General features: G+C 41.2%; 1 protein-coding gene across 8 annotated transcripts in view; it reads left to right on the forward strand.

Moving 5' to 3' along the window:
- Positions 1–11,956: 11,956 nt before the first annotated feature.
- LOC135524527 (kelch-like protein 25) overlaps positions 11,957–18,646 on the forward strand; it is a 47,021-nt gene continuing 40,331 nt past the window's right edge. For 6 of the 8 annotated variants that reach the window (XR_010452973.1, XR_010452975.1, XR_010452974.1 and 3 more), the window contains exons 1-2: positions 11,957–12,185; positions 15,984–17,838. Coding sequence is in view for 2 of the 8 variants with exons in the window: in XM_064952130.1 (XP_064808202.1) it covers positions 16,031–17,800 (1,770 nt within the window). In the remaining 6 variants the exon portion in view is untranslated. The remainder of the gene's footprint in view (positions 12,186–15,983; positions 17,839–18,646) is intronic. The other 2 variants (XR_010452978.1, XR_010452976.1) reach the window with 2 other exon arrangements.

The raw sequence follows: 18,646 nt of genomic DNA on the forward strand, positions 1-18,646 counted from the left end.
CGATCACCACTGAACTGACAGTTATAATTAACAGCAAACCTAGGAATGCACTCACCGCCTTATCTAAAAACCCCAGAGCTAAGTTTCAGTTGGGTCAACCATAGGCTAACGACCTTATGTGTTTACACAGTCCACAACCCATTTGTTCCTGCCTAGTTGGAATGGTGTTCATTAACTTTTTATTACTCCTTGTCCTGTCACACAATCCCTTCTTATGAACTCATATTGTCAATCACTTATAAAACAGTATAAGTATAAGTTTACCTAGATACAATTCTATTTAAAATGGGGATATTGATTATTCATTTATCCATAATAAATCCATAATAAATTCAACAAACACCCTCTGTGTTCTGTTAGACAGGTAACACTTTACCCGCAATAGAGCAGGGGGTGTAAAGCCATAACACATACATTTATCCAGCAGCAGAATATGATCGATAATGTCAAAGGCTGCACTGAAGTATAACAAAACTGCCCCCACAATCTTTTTATCATCAATTTCTCTCAGCCAATCATCAGTCATTTGAGTAAGTGCTGTGCTTGTTGAATGTCCTTCTCTATAAGAATGCTGAAAATTTGTTGTCAGTTTGTTTACTGTAAAATAGCATTGTATCTGGTCAAACACATTTTTTCCAAATGTTTACTAAGGGTTATTATTAGATTGATTGGTATGCTATGTGAGCAATTAAAGGGGGCTTTACAATTAGGTAGCAGAATTACTTTTGCTTCCCTCCAAGCCTGAGGGCACACACATTCTAATAGGCTTAAATTGAAGATGTGGCAAATAGGAGTGATAATATCGTCCGCTATTATCCTTAGTAATTTTCCATCCAAGTTGTCAGACCCCGGTGGCTTGTCATTGTTGATAGACAACAATCATTTTTTCGCCTCTTCCACTCTAACTTTACGGAATTTAAAATGACAATACTTATCTTTCAAAATTTGGTCAGATATACTTGGATGTGTAGTGTCAGTATTTGTTGCTGGCATGTTATGCCTAAATTTGCTAATCTTGCCAATGAAAAAATCATTAAAGTAGTTGGCAATATCAGTTGGTTTTGTGATGAATGAGACATTTGTTTCAATGAATGATGGAGCTGAGTTAATCTTTTTCCCAGAATTGAATTTAAGTTGCTCCAAAGCTTTTTACTATCATTCTTCATTCAATTAGTCTTGGTTTAGTGTAGTTTCTTCTTCTTTTTATTCAGTTCAGTCACGATTTCTCAATTTGCAATAAGTTTGCCAATCGGTTGTGCAGCCAGACTTATTTGCCATTCCTTTTGCCACATCCCTCTCAACCATACAATTTTTCAATTCCTCATCAATCCTCGGGGATTTAACAGTTTTTAGAGTCATTTTCTTAATGGGTACATGCTTATTAGCAACTGGAATAAGCAATTTCATAAATGTGTCAAGTGCAGTGTCTGTTTGCTCCTCATTACACACCACGGACCAACGGATTCTTAACATCAATAACAGGAATCACTACAAAATGTATTGCATGACCTCTTATACACTATATTAGGCCCAGCCTTTCGAACTTTGGTTTTCCTAGATATGGCTACTTATATTGTGATCACTACATCCAATGGATCTGGATACTGCTTTCAAGCTAATTTCTGCAGCATTAGTAAAGATGTGATCAATACATGTTGATGATTTCATTCCTGTGCTGTTTTTAACTACCCTGGTAGGTTGACTCATAACCTGAACCAGGTTGCAGTCACTGATTACAGTTTGAAGCTTTTTCTTGAGTGGGCAGCTTGATGAAAGCCAGTCAATATTTAAATCACCCAGAATATACACCTCTCTTTTGATAATACACATATTATAAAGCACTTCACACATGTTATCCAGATACTGACTGTTAGCACTTGATAGTCTACAGCAGCTTCCCACCAGATTGGGCTTTAGGCGAGACAGATGAACCTGTAGCCATATTTCTTCAACAGTATTTGACAAGAGATCATCTCTAATCTTTACAGGAATGTGGTTCTGAAAATAAACAGCAACATCTCCACCATTGGCATTTCTATATTTTCAATAAATGTTATAACTGTAACGGTTTTCTTGAGGTGAAAGAGAGGTGGACCAAAACGCAGCGTGGTGGTTATTCATGTTTAATATATAAAGACACTATACATGAATAAACTAACAAAACAAGAAACGCGAAAACTCAAAACAGCCCTATCTGGTGCAAACACAGAGACAGGAACAATCACCCACAAACACACAGTGAAACCCAGGCTACCTAAGTATGATTCTCAATCAGAGACAACTAATGACACCTGCCTCTGATTGAGAACCATACTAGGCCGAAACATAGAAATACCCAAATCATAGAAAAACAAACAGACTGCCCACCCCAACTCACGCCCTGACCATACTAAATAATGACAAAACAAAGGAAATAAAGGTCAGAACGTGACAATAACCTGATATTGCTACCACTGTATCGTCAAAGGTATTATCTAAGTGAGTTTCAGAGATAGTCAGAATATGAATGTCATCTGTTAATAATTAGCTAGTAACAGATTTTATTTTACCTAAATAAATAAAGGTCAAATAAAATCTGTTATTAGCAAATTATTGATTTCATGAACTTTGTTTCTTAAGCTACATATATTAACGTGGGATATTTTTAGCACTTTTCTTCTGGGATGCTTACTTGCTTTCATTGCTTTACTGGGAAGCTTAGTAGATGTGCTCATGTTATTTACGTTAGTACAGGGTGATCTGCTCACAGTGGACTTCCTCCTAGGGCACACTGACTTAGTGCTGTGTTATATAGTGGAAATCGGGTCAAGTGGCAGTGGCCAATGATTTCCTGGTTGATGAAATTCTACACTATTTGCTAAATTTCAGTTTATGTGAGAAAACAATAGTGTAGGGAATCATTGTACCATCAAGGAAAAGATGCAGAGGATGAAGGGCCGGATGCCTCGTACGGACCCGCAAAAGGCAACTAGGAAAGCTGCCATTACCGTCAATATTACTCGCCAACGTTCAATCATTGGACAATAAACTAGACTAGGTACGATCACGAATATCCTACCAACGGGTCATCAAAAACTGTAATATCCTATGCTTCACGGAATCGTGGCTGAATGACGACATGGATATTCAGCTAGCGGGATACACGCTGCACCGGCAGGATAGATCAGCACACGGTAAGACGGGGGGGTGCACGAAATTTAATTTCTAGATTTTGCTCGCCTGAAGTAGAGTATATTGTGATAAACTGCATGCCACACTACTTGCCTAGATAGAGAGTTCTCAGCTATACTTTTGTGGATGTTTATTTACCACCACAGACAGATGCTGGCACTAAGACTGCACTCAGTCAGCTGTATAAGGAAATAAGCAAACAGGAAACCACTCACCCAAAGGCGGCGCTCCTAGTGGCCGGAGACTTTAATGCAGGGAAACTTAAATCAGTTCTACCGAATCTTTATCAACATGCTAAATGTGCAACCAGAGGAAAACAAAATCTAGATCACCTGTACTGGAGATTTCCATCTCCAACTACAACATTTTCCGTCAAGATAGAACTGCCAAAGGGCGAGGAAGACTGCAAGGTTCGGTCATACTTTCCAGGTCTATGCCCAAACAGTTCAAGCATCTAATTGAATTTCCCTCTAGAAACAAGTTTCTGCCTGTTATAGACCCCCTTCAGCTCCCAGCTGTGCCCTGGACACCATATGGGAATTGATTGCCCCCCATCTATCTTCAGAGTTCATTCTGTTAGGTGGCCTAAACTGGGATGGACTCAACAGCCTTGGTTTCTCAAATGACTGCCTTGCCTGGTTCACCAACTACTTCTCAGATAGAGTTCAGTGTGTCAAATCAGAGGGCCTGTTGTCCGGACCTCTGGCAGTCTCTATGGGGGTGCCAAAGGGTTAAATTCTCGGGCCAACTCTTTTCTCTGTATATATCAATGTCTCTCTTGCTGCTGGTGATTCTCTGATCCACCTCTACGCAGACGACACAACTCTGTATACATCTGGCCCTTCTTTGGACACTGTGTTAACAAACCTCAAAATGAGCTTCAATGCCATACAACACTCCTTCTGTGGCCTCCAACTGCTTTTAAATGCTGGTAAAACTAAATGCAGGCTCTTCAACCGATTGCTGCCCGCATCCGCCCGCCCGACTAGCATCACTACTCTGGATGGTTCTGACTTAGAGTATGTGGACAACTACAAATACCTAGGTGTCTGGTTGGACTGTAAACTCTCCTTCCAGACTCACATTAAGCATCTCCAATCCAAAATTAAATCTAGAATTGGCTTCCTATTTTGCAACAAAGCCTCATTCAGTCATGCTGCCAAACATACCCTCGTAAAACTGACTATCCTACTGATCCTTGACTTTGGCGATGTCATTTACAAAATAGCCTTCAACAATCTACTCAGCAAATTGGATGTAGTCTATCACAGTGCCATCCATTTTGTCACCAAAGCCCCATGTACTACCCACCACTGCGACCTGTATGCTCTCGTTGGCTGGCCCTCGCTATAAATTTGTCGCCAAACCCACTGGATCCAGGTCATCTATAAGTATTTGCTAGGGAAAGACCCACCTTATCTCAGCTCACTGTTCACCATAGCAAAACCCACCCGTAGCACATGCTCCAGCAGGTATATGTCACTGGTCATCCCCAAAGCCAACACCTCCTTTGGCCACCTTTCCTTCCAGTTCTCTGCTGCCAATGACTGGAACGAATTGCAGAAATCACTGAACCTGGAGACTTATATCTCCCTCTATAACTTTAAGCATAAACTGTCAGAGCTGCTTACCGATCACTGTACCTGTACACAGCCAATTTGTAAATAGCACACCCAACTACCTCATCCCCATATTGTTATTTATCGTTTTGCACCCCAGTCACTCTACTTGCACATCATCATCTGCACATCTATCACTCCAGTGTTAATGCTAAATTGTAATTATTTCGCCTCTATTGCCTATTTATTGTCTTTCTTCCCTAATCTTCTACATTTACACACACTATACATAGATTTTTCTATTGTGTTATTGACTGTACGTTTGTTCATGTGTAACTCTGTGTTGTTGTTTTTGTCACACTGCTTTGCTTTATCTTGGCCAGGTCGCAGTTGTCAATGAGAACTTGTTCTCATCTGGCCTACTTGGTTAAATAAAAGTTTAAATTAAAAAATTGCGAAAAGCATTTCATGTTTTGCACACAAAGTAACCAGTAACCTAAAGTTTAAAGTGGAACTGACAGCGTTTTAACTACTTGACAGATCATAATATCAGACAATCATAATATCAGTAAAAAATATCAAATATCCAGGTCATACTACAAAACCAACTTCATACAAGGTTTTAAAAATAGGTCATATTTGACTCAATGTTGCATGACGTACACTAGGGCAATGTTGGCAGAATAGATGGATGCAATTCAATGCATGATTAATATAATTCACCAATACATTTCTTGGTAGCCCAACAAATATTGCTATCAGGTTGTAAACCACAGCTGGCCTGGTACATTGTTTGCTGCCTTCATTCGGGATGCACTGGCATTTTTTCTGCCTCCATGTACAGAATTCTCATGGAAAACCAGGACACCATTGTCAATCACAAATATGAGAATCTGCTCACAAACTATGAGTCACACCATGAAACCATTACGCAATAAACATTGTTTTCTGAAAAAAAAGGACCATTGGTGCCAAATCGGCTGTATAATATGGCAATCAACGGTGCAAATACCCCTCCCAGCTGTTCAAATCTTGCCTACTTCCATAGATGTATTTTGATAATCCATCTGGTGCCAGATCACAGGCTGTTCTCAACACATTATTCAGTTTCACTGATAGGTATCAGACATCTAAATAAAGGACTGTTGCCAAACCACAACAAGCTCAATTACCTGAAATGTTCTACTTTACTATCAGCTGTGAGAAACACCCCACTCAGCACCCTGAACCTAACCTGATCCAGTATGGCTCTTAGAAGACTGCAGGGGCCATATAAAGACCAACAACTTACTGTACTATTTGGGAGCACACCTCGGTCTGATACTACAGCACATATCAAGCATGGTTGTGTTGCGGGGGTCAGTGTGCTGCTAACAGCTTCGCTTAATCAACTGTCCGACTGCCCCATACTGGTCTCGAACTACTGATCTTCTGCTTTGCAATACATGTGACCGCCCTCCTTGACAAAATGTAAACAAAAAGTAACTTGTGCTTGGCTGCACCCGCTGCACTTCAAGCTAGCTGTGGAGTAATGCAGTTATGTTCTTAACTCTGTTACAGTTCCTCAGCTCCCATTAGCAGTTCCATCCAGTCTGCCAACAATGAAGAGATAGGGGTTCAAGGGGAAAGGTTGTTGTCTCCATGTCCTCAAATGTATCCTCAGTCATCGCCCTCCCCCTTCTATGTTTCTTCATGCTATAATGGCCAACCATTGAGGTTTGAAATGGGCTTGGTTGTGTCCCACTGGTCACACCACATCATTTCAACATGGACATTTGGGTAATACTTCGTTGAGACGTTTATTAATGAGATTTCAACCTTTATTCACCCACTCAAAAAGACAGCCAGAAGTTTGTTGAATTACCAATGTGCTATCACTATGCTTTCAACGATCTAAAAACACAACCAAATTCCCAATCAAAAACAATGTCTGATTTTTGGTTTAGTTGTCACCGCGCTTTCAATCATTTAAAAGCAAAGTTCAAATGGGAATGCAATGTCAAATATTTTGTATGGATAGAACAACTTAATGTGCTTGATTTAATAGCACAACCAAATGACCTGGATGGATTCCAGTTGAGATTGCATTCAAAGTACATAGGGCAAGTGATCAATACTGTTTGAGATACTGCACAGATATTTATAGCAATTACAAAAATCTCCACAGACCTGTAACCTGCTATCTTGAACATGCAGGCTTCTATGATTTACGTAAGAAGACATTTATAGTCACAGTAACCTCAACATGTGGCCATGGATCAGTGGAGGCTGAAGACTAGAAAAACTGAGGAGGATGGGAGACCCACGGTATAGGTGCGGAACGCACAGAGACGTCAAAGTGTGTTGCAAAAACCATCAAATAATAATTATTTTAACATAAAGCATTTAATAAAGACATTTATAGCACAATATTATGGGGAATGGGAATGAGAGTGCTACTTACACCGTTTTAGGAAGGGATCACAGCAGTGATTGAATGAGGGTATGAGGAATGAGTTGAGGTGTTCAGAGGCTTGACTTCAGTGCAGTATAGGACTTGGCTGAGAAGACAAAAAACAATAACACAACACACTACACAATGTATTCCAAGAAACGTTCCTGAAAAAAGCCCTGATCATTCACATACCTGACGATAACTGACAAGAGCAAGCAGACTGGTGGCACCATAGGTCCCAGAGATGGGGGCAATTTTTTTCTGTCAAGCAACCTTATATTTAGACTAGGTAAGGTGGGGGATTTCCTCTACTCAGACACAGAAACAACAACTGATAGACAATAGAACTCATGGGCCTGAGCCTGCTTTATGCATGATTGCATCATGCAGGCCTATGCAACTGTAGGCCTCATGACTATTATCTTGATTGATTCATCCCAGTTAATAATTTTGGATTGAAAACGTATTGGCAGCCTAGCCAGCCCAATTTTGAATATAAACCAAATTTGATCACATTCACAATTTCTCCTGACACACAAATTGACCGTAAATACGTAACGTTACCATTTAGTTACCCTGACCAAATGGACAGCAAATGGATGCATCTGCTCTTATTAGTAGCCTACAGTTGATCAGACAAAAAAATGGTCTTTTTTTCATCCCATATAGCAAGTCATATCTCAAATGTTTAGGTGTAGCCTAGGCTACTGCATCATTTATTTAATGAGTTTTTGCTTGTGTCTGTCTGGAGTGATCATGTGTTATCATCTTTGCTAAATAAATACTGGAGGAAAGTGGAAAGCATACTAGAGCGAGCAATGAAAAGAAATGTGCTGCTTCAACCTCTCTCTTTAATATAACTTTTAATGGATGATGTAATGAAATTATCATTTCATTCTGAATTGATTTCGACATCCCAGAAAAGACAGTAGGAAGTTCCATATGTTTAGCCAGTAAAGTATCGTAACGTGCAATTACCGCTACAAGCTCATTGTGGTTGCAATTGTTAGCGGAACTTTCCTACGTTGTGTTCTCTTAAAGCCAATTATTGCATGCCCAAAAACTCAGTGGTGTTGATAAACTGCTTGAGAACATCCCTGTTTCTTCTTACTTCCTCGTTGTGTTGCGCATTTTGAATATGCAAACCTTCGTCATGATCGATGCAGCTTTTTCCCAGAAGCTTGAATCGTATATGCTCCCTGTTTTTGCCGTTTAGCCGAACGATCGATGTTCTTCAAGTCACTGTACCCCTCTTTCGCCCAAGGCTCAGACTATCCAAAAAGCAGGCCAGGGCTGCAAAACAGGCAGATTGATAAAAGGCTCCCTGTTAATGAGGGCCCAACACCCTCACCTTTTCATCTTACTTCATGAAGCTGTTATCAGGCAGAGGTTGAGTCTCGTTTTATTCGCACCTTTTCCTGTACCCCAGAGAATGAAAGTAGTTCAACAAAAGTACCCCCCCCCCCCCATAATGCTCTGCGGCACAACCCCAATACAACACACTATGTAAATCCTCATCAATCTACACACAATACCCCATAATGACAAAGTGAAAACAGGTTTTTAGAAATGTTTGGATATTTTTTACTAATAAAAAACAGAAATACCTTATTTACTTAAGTATTCAGACCCTTTGCTATGAGACTCGAAAATTGAGCTCAGGCGCATCCTGTTCCCATTGATCATCCTTGAGATGTCTCTACAACTTGATTGGAGTCCACATGTGGTAAATTCAATTGATTGGACATGATTTGTCAAGGCACACACCTGTCTATATAAGGTCCCACAGTTTACAGTGCATATCAGAGCAAAAACCAAGCCATGAGGTCGAAGGAATTGTCTGTAGAGCTCCAAGACAGGATTGTGTCAAGACACAGATCTGAGGAAAGGGTACCAAAACATGTCTGCAGCATTGAAGGTCCCCAAGAACACAGTGGCCTCCATCATTCTTAAATGGAAGAAGTTTGGAACCACCAAGACTCTTTCTAGAGCTGTCCGCACGGCCAAACTGAGCAATCGGGGGACTAGGGCCTTGGTCAGCGAGGTGACCAAGAACCCGATGGTCACTCTGACAGAGCACCAGAGTTCCTCTGAGAATTGAGACGTTTCCAGAAGGACAACCATCTCTGGAGCACTTCACCAATCTGGCCTTCATGGTAGTGTGGACAGACGGAGGCCACTCATCATTAAAAGGCACATGACTGTCCGCTTGGAGTTTGCCAAAAGGCACCTAAAATCTCTCAGACCATGAGAAACAAGATTCTCTGGTCTGATGAAACCAAGATTGAACTCTTTGGCCTGAATGCCAACTGTCACATCTGGAGGAGACCTGGCACCATCACTACGGTGAACCATGGTGGTGGCAGCATCATGCTGTGGGGATGTTTTTCAGCGACAGGGATTGGGAGACTAGTCATGATCGAGGCAACAATGAACAGAGCAAAGTACAGAGAGATTCTTGATGAAAACCTGCTGCAGAGCGCTCAGGACCTCAAACTGTGGTGAATGTTCACCTTCCAACAGGACAACGACCCTAAGCACACAGCCAAAACAATGCAGGAGTGGCTTTAGCACAAGTCTCTGAATGTCCTTGAGTGGCCCAGCCAGAGCCCGGACTTGAACCTGATCAAACATCTCTGGAGAGACCTGGAAATAGCTGTGCATCGACACTCCCCATCCAACCTGACAGAGCTTGAGAGGATCTGCAGAGAAGAATGTGAGAAACTCCCCAAATACAGGTGTACCAAGCTTGTAGCGTCATACTCAAGAAGACTTGAGGCTGTAATCACTGCCAAAGGTGCTTCAACAAAGTATTGAGTAATAGGTCTGAATACTAATGTAAATGTGATATTTCAGTTTTTTATTTTTAGTAAATTTGCAAAGATTTCTAAACCTGTTTTTGCTTAATAATTATGGTATATTGTGTGTAGATTGATGAGGGGAAAAGGATTAATGAAACAAAATGTGCAAAAAGTCAAGGGGTCTGAATACTTTCCAAACACACTGTAGATACATCTCCTTCAAATGTTGACATTTGGTTGCACTGACAACCGAACACAATTCAATATCCAGTTTGTTTACAAATTAATTACTGATATGTTGGATTCACATCTTTATCTCAACCAAAAATCTAAGTTAAAGGATGGAATCAAATAAAATCAAACTTTAAAGGCACTTTAAATAAAGTTAATCCTATTCTTTATCTTAGATTTTTGGTTGAGATGGTGACATAAATCCAACATATTCATTATTAACGTAAATATTACATTTCAAATCAACCAAATCTTGAAACCCTAGGCCTATATGTATTGTCTATTTTTAGTTGAAGTTTGGATTTAATTTAAACAATAGCTGTTAATGACTTTGCAAAAGATATATATAGACCTTGTATCATTAAACTACAAGGTACAAGGGGTGGTATATGGCCAATTTACCACGGCTAAGGGCTGTTCTTATGCACAACTCAGAGTGCCTGGAAACAGACCTTAGCCGTGGTATAGTGGCCATATACCACAAACTCCCGAGGTGCCATATTGCTTTTATAAAGTGGTTACCAATGTAAAATAAGTGTTTTGTTATACCCGTGGTACATGGTCCCCTATAACACAGTTTTCAGCCAATCAGCATTCAGAGCTCAAACAAACCAGTTTATAATTCATGTTATATGACTTATAAAGTAAAGTTACATTTCATTTGCTCTGTTAAACCTACCCTTTGAAATGACTTCGATAGCAGTGAATCTATTTATTTATTAAGGGATCTCTCAGTAATCATTCTCACGATAGCACATAGGTAGTAGTCAGTGACAAATATCAAAGCTTAGCAGAGCTGGCCTTAGTTAAAACCCTGGATGGGACACCAAAAGGATAGCTGTAGATAGATTAACTATCCAGTAGGAGGTGCTGCTCATCTTATTCTCTTTTTTTCTGATAGTGGATATAACATTGAAGATCTGACCTTGTTTCAAAGGTCAAAATTAAACATATTATATACAAAGTTTGTTTGTGTTGAAAAAATGTTACCTTCAAAACAACAACTTACATTGACTACTTGATCTCAAGTGTCCCTAATTAGCAAGTACCAGTATTAGAGATGTGTCTTTGAATGCCAGAGCGCACTCTGGCATTCAAGGGATATCATTGCAGTTCTATACTCTATATTGGAGTATTGGACTGCATAATGCACCTTGCTTGCTTACCTCCTTCTGAAATGCCATATTCATTCCCTTGGAGATGGCTTTTCTGTGAACAGAGAAGTTGTATTTACTCTAGGCTATATGCCACAGTATCTGCAGTGATGTACAGTTGTAGGCCTACTTCCACTAGAGGGAACTCTACACTAGACAAAGGCAAAATTATAGACATGAAGCCACACCAAGTTTGTTTTTTTTAAGTCAATGTAGTGCAAAACATGAACCGAATGAGTAACATGTATTTTTCCTTGTTCAATGGTTGAACTTCATGTTCATTTTCATTGTTGAATTTTTCTGGAAAATTTTACAAGACTTGTCTTTAGAGTAATATCATTGCTAGGGAGAGAGGGAGTGCCCTCATCTTTGTGGGAGACTTGGAAGAGGTTGAGGCAAGAGGGATTGGGTTAAATGCATTAGACACATTCATTGTGCAATTGACTAGATATCCACTTTCCCTTACAAATTATCTATGTACTGTAACTCATTAATTGTCAGTGGGCAAGCTATTGTTTTGCTGTTTACCACCAAGAGGAAGAGGGCGGACCCCATTCTGTCGTTTAATCCGATTGGTCTATTAGTTGTCAAAATCGCACCCAAAGATCTACTTTTATTGGTTGTTGTGCTGAATTGCATGAAATAGGTTGCCGGAATTGGGTAAAGAAACACACCACTGGATATGCATTTTTTCCTGATTTCCCACCTCAGACGGAACCCAGTTGCAGACAAAGTGGCGTGAAAGGACCTCAACTACTTAGAGTAAAATCATGGTTTAATCAATCAACCAGAAACTAATACACTTCTTCGATTCCCGTTTAACAACCATATGTATGTGAGTATGCTGTCAATTGTTATTAGGCTACTTTGCAAGTGTTTATCTGGATGTTGGCTAGCTTGTCATCTGAAGTCTTGACAGAAGGAGTAACTAGGTGGACGTCGTTACTTCAGCTAAAGTTTGTTTGCTAGTTAGCTGGCTGGCTAGGTAAATTAGCTGTTAAACTTATTTTCATATATAACTAGCTAGTTAGCTTGACAGAACATAGGGTTAAACAGGTTTATTTGATACCAATTGGTGGTACTCTAGAAATAGACAAAAAACAATGTAACGTTAACGAGTTAGCTAGTTTGCTAACTGGTTAGCTAGTCCTTTGGCGAAACCATCGATAATTAGCGAGCTAGCGTTAACGTGCAAGGCCTGACCAGATCATTCTGAAGATATTTTAGGGGGTTAAGACTGTCAGGTTAGCTTGCCTTAACAATGTGAGCGTTTCAATTAATTTCGCTATCGTCATAATCGGACTTCATTAGCTAGCCCACAATGCAACGTTTATTGGAATGCCAGCTTTGATGTCATGACATGATTCCACATGTGGCTTGTGTTCAATTGTCTGAAGGAAATCGAAGCTATCTAACTACGCCACCTTTTGATGTCTTGAATTCAACTTTATGTAGTTTTATAGGAGTTTTAAAATGTTTAATTGATTCACTCAACAGCTGTTGTAGCCTAGGTGATACTTCGTTATTAACGTGATAATTATTTAAGTTATTTGTTTGAAAGTAGCCAGCCGCCCACCACCCAGGATTTCAATATGATATATCAGCGTAGTTATAGCTGGCTGGCACCTAGGGGTGTATTTTGATGTCTCTGTTTAATAATAATCATAACACACTAAACAGGGTTGATTTCCTTTCATAAATAAGTTTGAAAAATTAAATGTCATTTGGCACCCTACTGAGACGTTGAAAGCAAAATGCATAATTCCAGGGCTATAGCATAATAGGCTAGGAGTAAACTGGGACCTTGGTGACTAAAATAATTTTAAAGTTAGGCAGTAAAACAAAATAGCTTTATTAGACTTAGTTGTGGAAAATAAGTTCATTTACAATGACAACTTTTCCAATTAAAATCTTCATTTTCCAAGTCACACCAGACCAGTCACATTAATAAATTCATCCCATTTTAGATGGCAGATTCAGTCAAATGTAACTCTTTGGCATTTCTTTTTGGTCCATCTGGAACAGGATGGCAAAGTGGCCTCCAAAACAATTGTTTCTCAGCCATAAAGGATTAACTCTTCTACTAAGAGAAGAATTTATCTTTGAAAGCTCCTGGCTTGAATGTCCCTGACTCCCTGGAGCTGTTCTTTCAAACACTTTTTCATTAGACTCACTCACTGGCTTGTCAAAGTAGCTTGAGGGTTTGAACCCATATGCCCTCAGTTGCACAGACACCAGCCATTTCCCAATGGGCCATGTAGAGTCCCTACGGATTGATAGAAACTCTTGGTTATTAGGACTGCAAACCAGCTGGCGATCCATTCAGCATCACAAATGCAGGGAAGTTCCCTGCTTCAGACTCCTGAAACCCCGGTTCTCCTCCATCCTCCCTGTGTCTAATAAAAGAGAGTAGCACTGGAATACAAACACCATGTGAAAAGATCCTGGAAAGGCTTTTAGTCAGAAGGGCTGAGATGTTTACGGAGGGAAGAAACAAGATGGGGAAAATAGGGACCTTTTTTTTTCTAAGTTGCCTGTTGACAATCTAATTAAGAGGCCCCATTCATGTGTGAATGTCCTGGAAGTTTGGTATTTAGTCTCACAGAGAATGATTCAGCATCATCCTGATCATGCTGGGCATGACTGGCAGTTATTATTGGAAGTAATAGCTGATTAACAGGTTCTATCTCCAGGCCATTGAACTGCTAAACAGTAATCATTAGCTGGCCTCTGTCCAGTACCTTGGCCTGACACTGTCACTAACCGGCTACCACTCGGTACTCTATCCTGCACCTTGGACTGCTGTCCTATGTACATAGTAAACACTGCTCACTTAAATGTTTACGTACTGTTTTACCCACTTTATTTATTTACTGTGTTCTAGTCATTGCTCATCCTATATGACTACTGCTGTACACACCTTTTCTAGTCATACTGTCTACACACACACACACCATTCACATATTTAAATTGCGCTCTCTGATATGTCTTAATTTTAAAAGTTTTGTTTATTGTATTGCTTCATTACTGCACTATAGGACCTAGAAACCCAAGCGTTTTGCTGCACCTGTGATAACATCTTCAAAACTGTTAGCCTGACCAATAAATGTTTTATTTTATTTGAGTAACATAAACCACCATCAGAACTCGTTTGGCCATTTTGTGGTTCCCTGGCCTAAGTAATTTACCAGCTCACAAGCTGCATAGAATTTTTCCTGACAACATGAAATAGAGGGAGCATTTGTTTGGGATCTGATGCTGTCCCCCCCAATCCTCTTCAGTCTGTGCCTGGATCAGCTGTATTTGCAGTGTAATTGTAATTGGTGTGCCCCATCTTTTTTGTGACTAACCTGCTGCATTGTGTTCCCTGACATTGACATTTTTAAATGCCCTGCTGATGTGTGTATGCCTGCCTGTGCCCTCTAACCTGCCACAACTGAACACAAACCTGTCTGCTAGGGCTTTTATATACTCTCGTCTGTTTCCATGCCATGTAGTTAAAAGAAGACTTGATCCTTTTGGGATTGGAGTGTTGCTATGTGGTAGAAGTACTAACAGTGATTGAGCAGCAGTGTGCACCCCACAATATTTCCCCTCTGAAAAAGAACAGCATTCTAATGAATATTGAGCTGCTTGTCTGAGATTGGAATGACTTCACTAATTGAATGCTCTGTGGTATATAATGGTTTGAAAGCTCTGAATTAGTGTTTTGTGGACTTTGATGACAAGTGGAAGAGACAGTTTTTAAAAAGGGATGCCCTGTGTTGACTGACCATTATTAATAAGCCGGCTCAAGTGTAGATTTGCTGATATGCTATGAAACGTGCCAGGGAGTCTGCTTAATGATTTAATATGCATGTAGGCCATCGATAAGACATTACATAGGCTAGGAACTGTATCTACTACAATTTAATAAATAGGATTTGGTTACTTTGAAAGGTTGATTTTTGAAAGGCTTTCCCACAAACTCTTAACAATTAGGCTATGCTTTACTCAGGAGATTCATTAAGTGGCTTGAATGTGCAATTTAGCTGAGGGTCACATTCTGGCCACATTACTCTGTGGGCCTTCTCTGCTGTGCGTGTGTGTGTGTGAGCTCTATTAATAAAACATGCTGAGACTGCTGAATAATTTCAGACATCGAGCGATATCATAATGTTGTACCTACTAAGCACGGTTCATTTACATGAGTGACTTTGAAGATTTTTTTTAAATGCACTAATTGATTTAAATAGCCTAACCAAAATCATAGGCCTAACTTGTTTGATTCAATAGGCATATCCACTTTAGGATGATCCATTTTCTGCAATTAGGCGTAGGTGTTTTAATAGGCATTATTCCAATGTAGGAATGGCATTCATATAAGTAGCACGTTATCACATGATCTAGATGTTGCCTAGTAATTGAATACATTTCCCCCATTTGGTTGTCTATGATCAGTTGGATAAATAATACTTTTTCTCAAATTATATTTTAAGTCTGCCCTTTGTGCCAATGAGTAGATGTAAAGAATCTAAGTTTATTTGATTTAACAATAAATCCCCATTGAGCTCAACTTTAGAAGTAAATTGTATTTTGGAAAAAAATATCCACCAGTTTGTTTTGCATCTCATTTTCTGTTTTTGTTTTTCAGTAGTTGGAGAAATTAGGACAAGCGACTCCCTGGAGGTCTCTGAAACCATGTCAGTCAGCGTCCATGAAAACCGTAAGTCCCGGACCAGCACGGGCTCCATGAACATTTCACTGTTCCATAAGCCCTCGCATCCAGACAGCGTGCTCACGCACCTCAACACCCTCCGCAAGCAGTGCATGTTCACTGACGTGACGCTGTGGGCGGGGGACCGCTCCTTCCCCTGCCATCGGGCGGTACTGGCCGCATGCAGCCGCTACTTTGAGGCGATGTTCAGCGGCGGGCTCCGTGAGAGCCTGGACAACGAGGTGAACTTCAGAGACAGTGTGCATCCAGAGGTGTTGGAGCTGCTGCTGGACTTTGCCTACTCGTCACGTGTCATCATCAACGAGGAGAACGCGGAGTCGTTGCTGGAGGCGGGAGACATGCTGCAGTTCCACGACATCAGAGACGCTGCTGCGGAATTCCTGGAGAAGAACCTGCACTTGTCCAACTGCCTGGGTATGATGCTACTGTCTGATGCCCACCAATGCAAACAGCTGTATGAGCTCTCCTGGAGGATGTGCCTGGTGCACTTTGAGGCGTTGCAGGACACAGAGGACTTCTACGGCCTCAACAAATACAAGCTGCTGAACCTGATCCTCAGCGACGAGCTGGAGATCGAGGACGAGCATATCGTGTTCAATGCTGTGATGCGCTGGGTGCGCTACGACCTGGACGGCCGCAGAGACGACCTCCCTGAGCTGCTGGGTGGAATCCGCCTGGCCCTACTGCCCTCTGAGTGTCTGATTGATGCGGTGGCCTGCGAGGAGCTGGTGATGTCAGACAAGAGGAGCCGGCAGATAGTGGAGGAGGCCATGCAGTGCAAGAAGAAGATCCTGCAAAACGATGGGGTGGTCACCAGCCCATGTGCCCGGCCCCGCAAGGCAGGCCACACATTGCTCATCTTGGGAGGACAGACCTTCATGTGTGATAAGATCTACCAGGTGGACCACAAAGCCAAGGAGATCATTCCCAAGTCGGTCTTGCCCAGTCCCAGGAAAGAGTTCAGTGCCTGTGCAATTGGCTGTAAGGTCTACGTGACTGGGGGAAGGGGTTCTGAGAATGGGGTGTCCAAGGATGTTTGGATTTATGACACGGTCCACGAGGAGTGGTCTAAAGGAGCTCCCATGTTGATAGCACGGTTTGGCCATGGTTCAGCTGAACTGGAGAACTGGCTGTATGTGGTGGGTGGCCACACTGCCATAGCAGGCATCTTCCCAGCCTCCCCATCAGTCTCCCTCAAACAGGTAGAGCGGTATGACCCACTCACCAACAAATGGACCATGATGGCGCCGCTCAGAGATGGTGTTAGCAATGCAGCTGTGGTCAGCGCCAAGCTAAAGCTGTTTGTGTTTGGTGGTACCACCATACACAGAGACAAGGCCTCAAAGGTGCAGTGCTACGACCCTCTAGAGAACCGCTGGGCCATCGCAGCAGAATGTCCGCAACCGTGGAGATACACAGCCGCTGCTGTTCTGGGCAGCCAGATCTTCATAATGGGCGGAGACACTGAGTTCACCGCCGCCTCCGCCTACCGCTTTGACTGTGAGACCAACCAGTGGTCTCGTGTTGGGGACATGACTTCTAAAAGAATGAGCTGCCATGCGGTGGCCTCTGGGAACAAACTGTACGTGGTGGGGGGCTACTTTGGGACGCAGCGCTGCAAGACTCTAGACTGTTATGACCCCACGTCAGATAGCTGGAACAGTATAACCACAGTGCCTTACTCACTAATTCCCACTGCGTTTGTAAGTACCTGGAAACATCTACCTGCCTAGCAACCTTGACATGAACATGGAGTGGTCTCCAGAACTGGGTAAGTGTTAGATGAATTTAGTTCTTATGTGTTCATTAACCAATTTAAAATACTCTGTCCGTTTCTAAGAATTTGTAAGATCCTTATTTGCATAGAATGGAAAGAGACCAGTCAACCAAAATTGGCCAATAGCGTTTATTCTCGAGAGCACTGGTCATAATACCATGTACATTGGTTTAAATACCTCACATTTTGTCATAGCGTCTTGAATCCCCCTCCTTCTCTCCGACAAGGACAAAGCTGCTTCTAAAGTCCATTCCAACCCACTAGCGCACATACATTACACACTACATCTGGATTATCTCCTGAAGTCTCACCACAGTATATTACCACTTGACAGTTCCAGTCCCACCCCAGATACGGAAAACTCTGGCTCTCGCTGTCTTATTTTATCTCCACAGGGTTATAGCCGGGTCGGTTATAGGATTCTCTTTGGTTACTTTAGACACATACATTCCTTCTTCCACAATGGTTATCATTTCCAATTACCCCCTTGTCCATGCCACATATCCTCTTTCTTATGAACTAACATTATTAATCAGATATAATAAAACAGGGTAGAATTCAATAAGTTATAGTTAAATGTATACATTGTAATCCTTTGAACATATTCATGGAGCACTTTCCATAAGATGTGTACTATATTTCCCCAAATTCTGATTTTAAAGGCTTTCAAGTGAAAGCGACTCAAGTCTGCTAGCTGTTGATATGTACACACTCGGCAGACTGATCTCAGGATAAGTGAACGTCAGACTGCTAAGCTTGTCTAAATTCTGCTTTTTAAAGTAGAGGTCGACCGACTATAATT

This window comes from Oncorhynchus masou, chromosome 31 (assembly GCF_036934945.1).
Source record: "Oncorhynchus masou masou isolate Uvic2021 chromosome 31, UVic_Omas_1.1, whole genome shotgun sequence".
Lineage (NCBI taxonomy): Eukaryota > Metazoa > Chordata > Actinopteri > Salmoniformes > Salmonidae > Oncorhynchus > Oncorhynchus masou.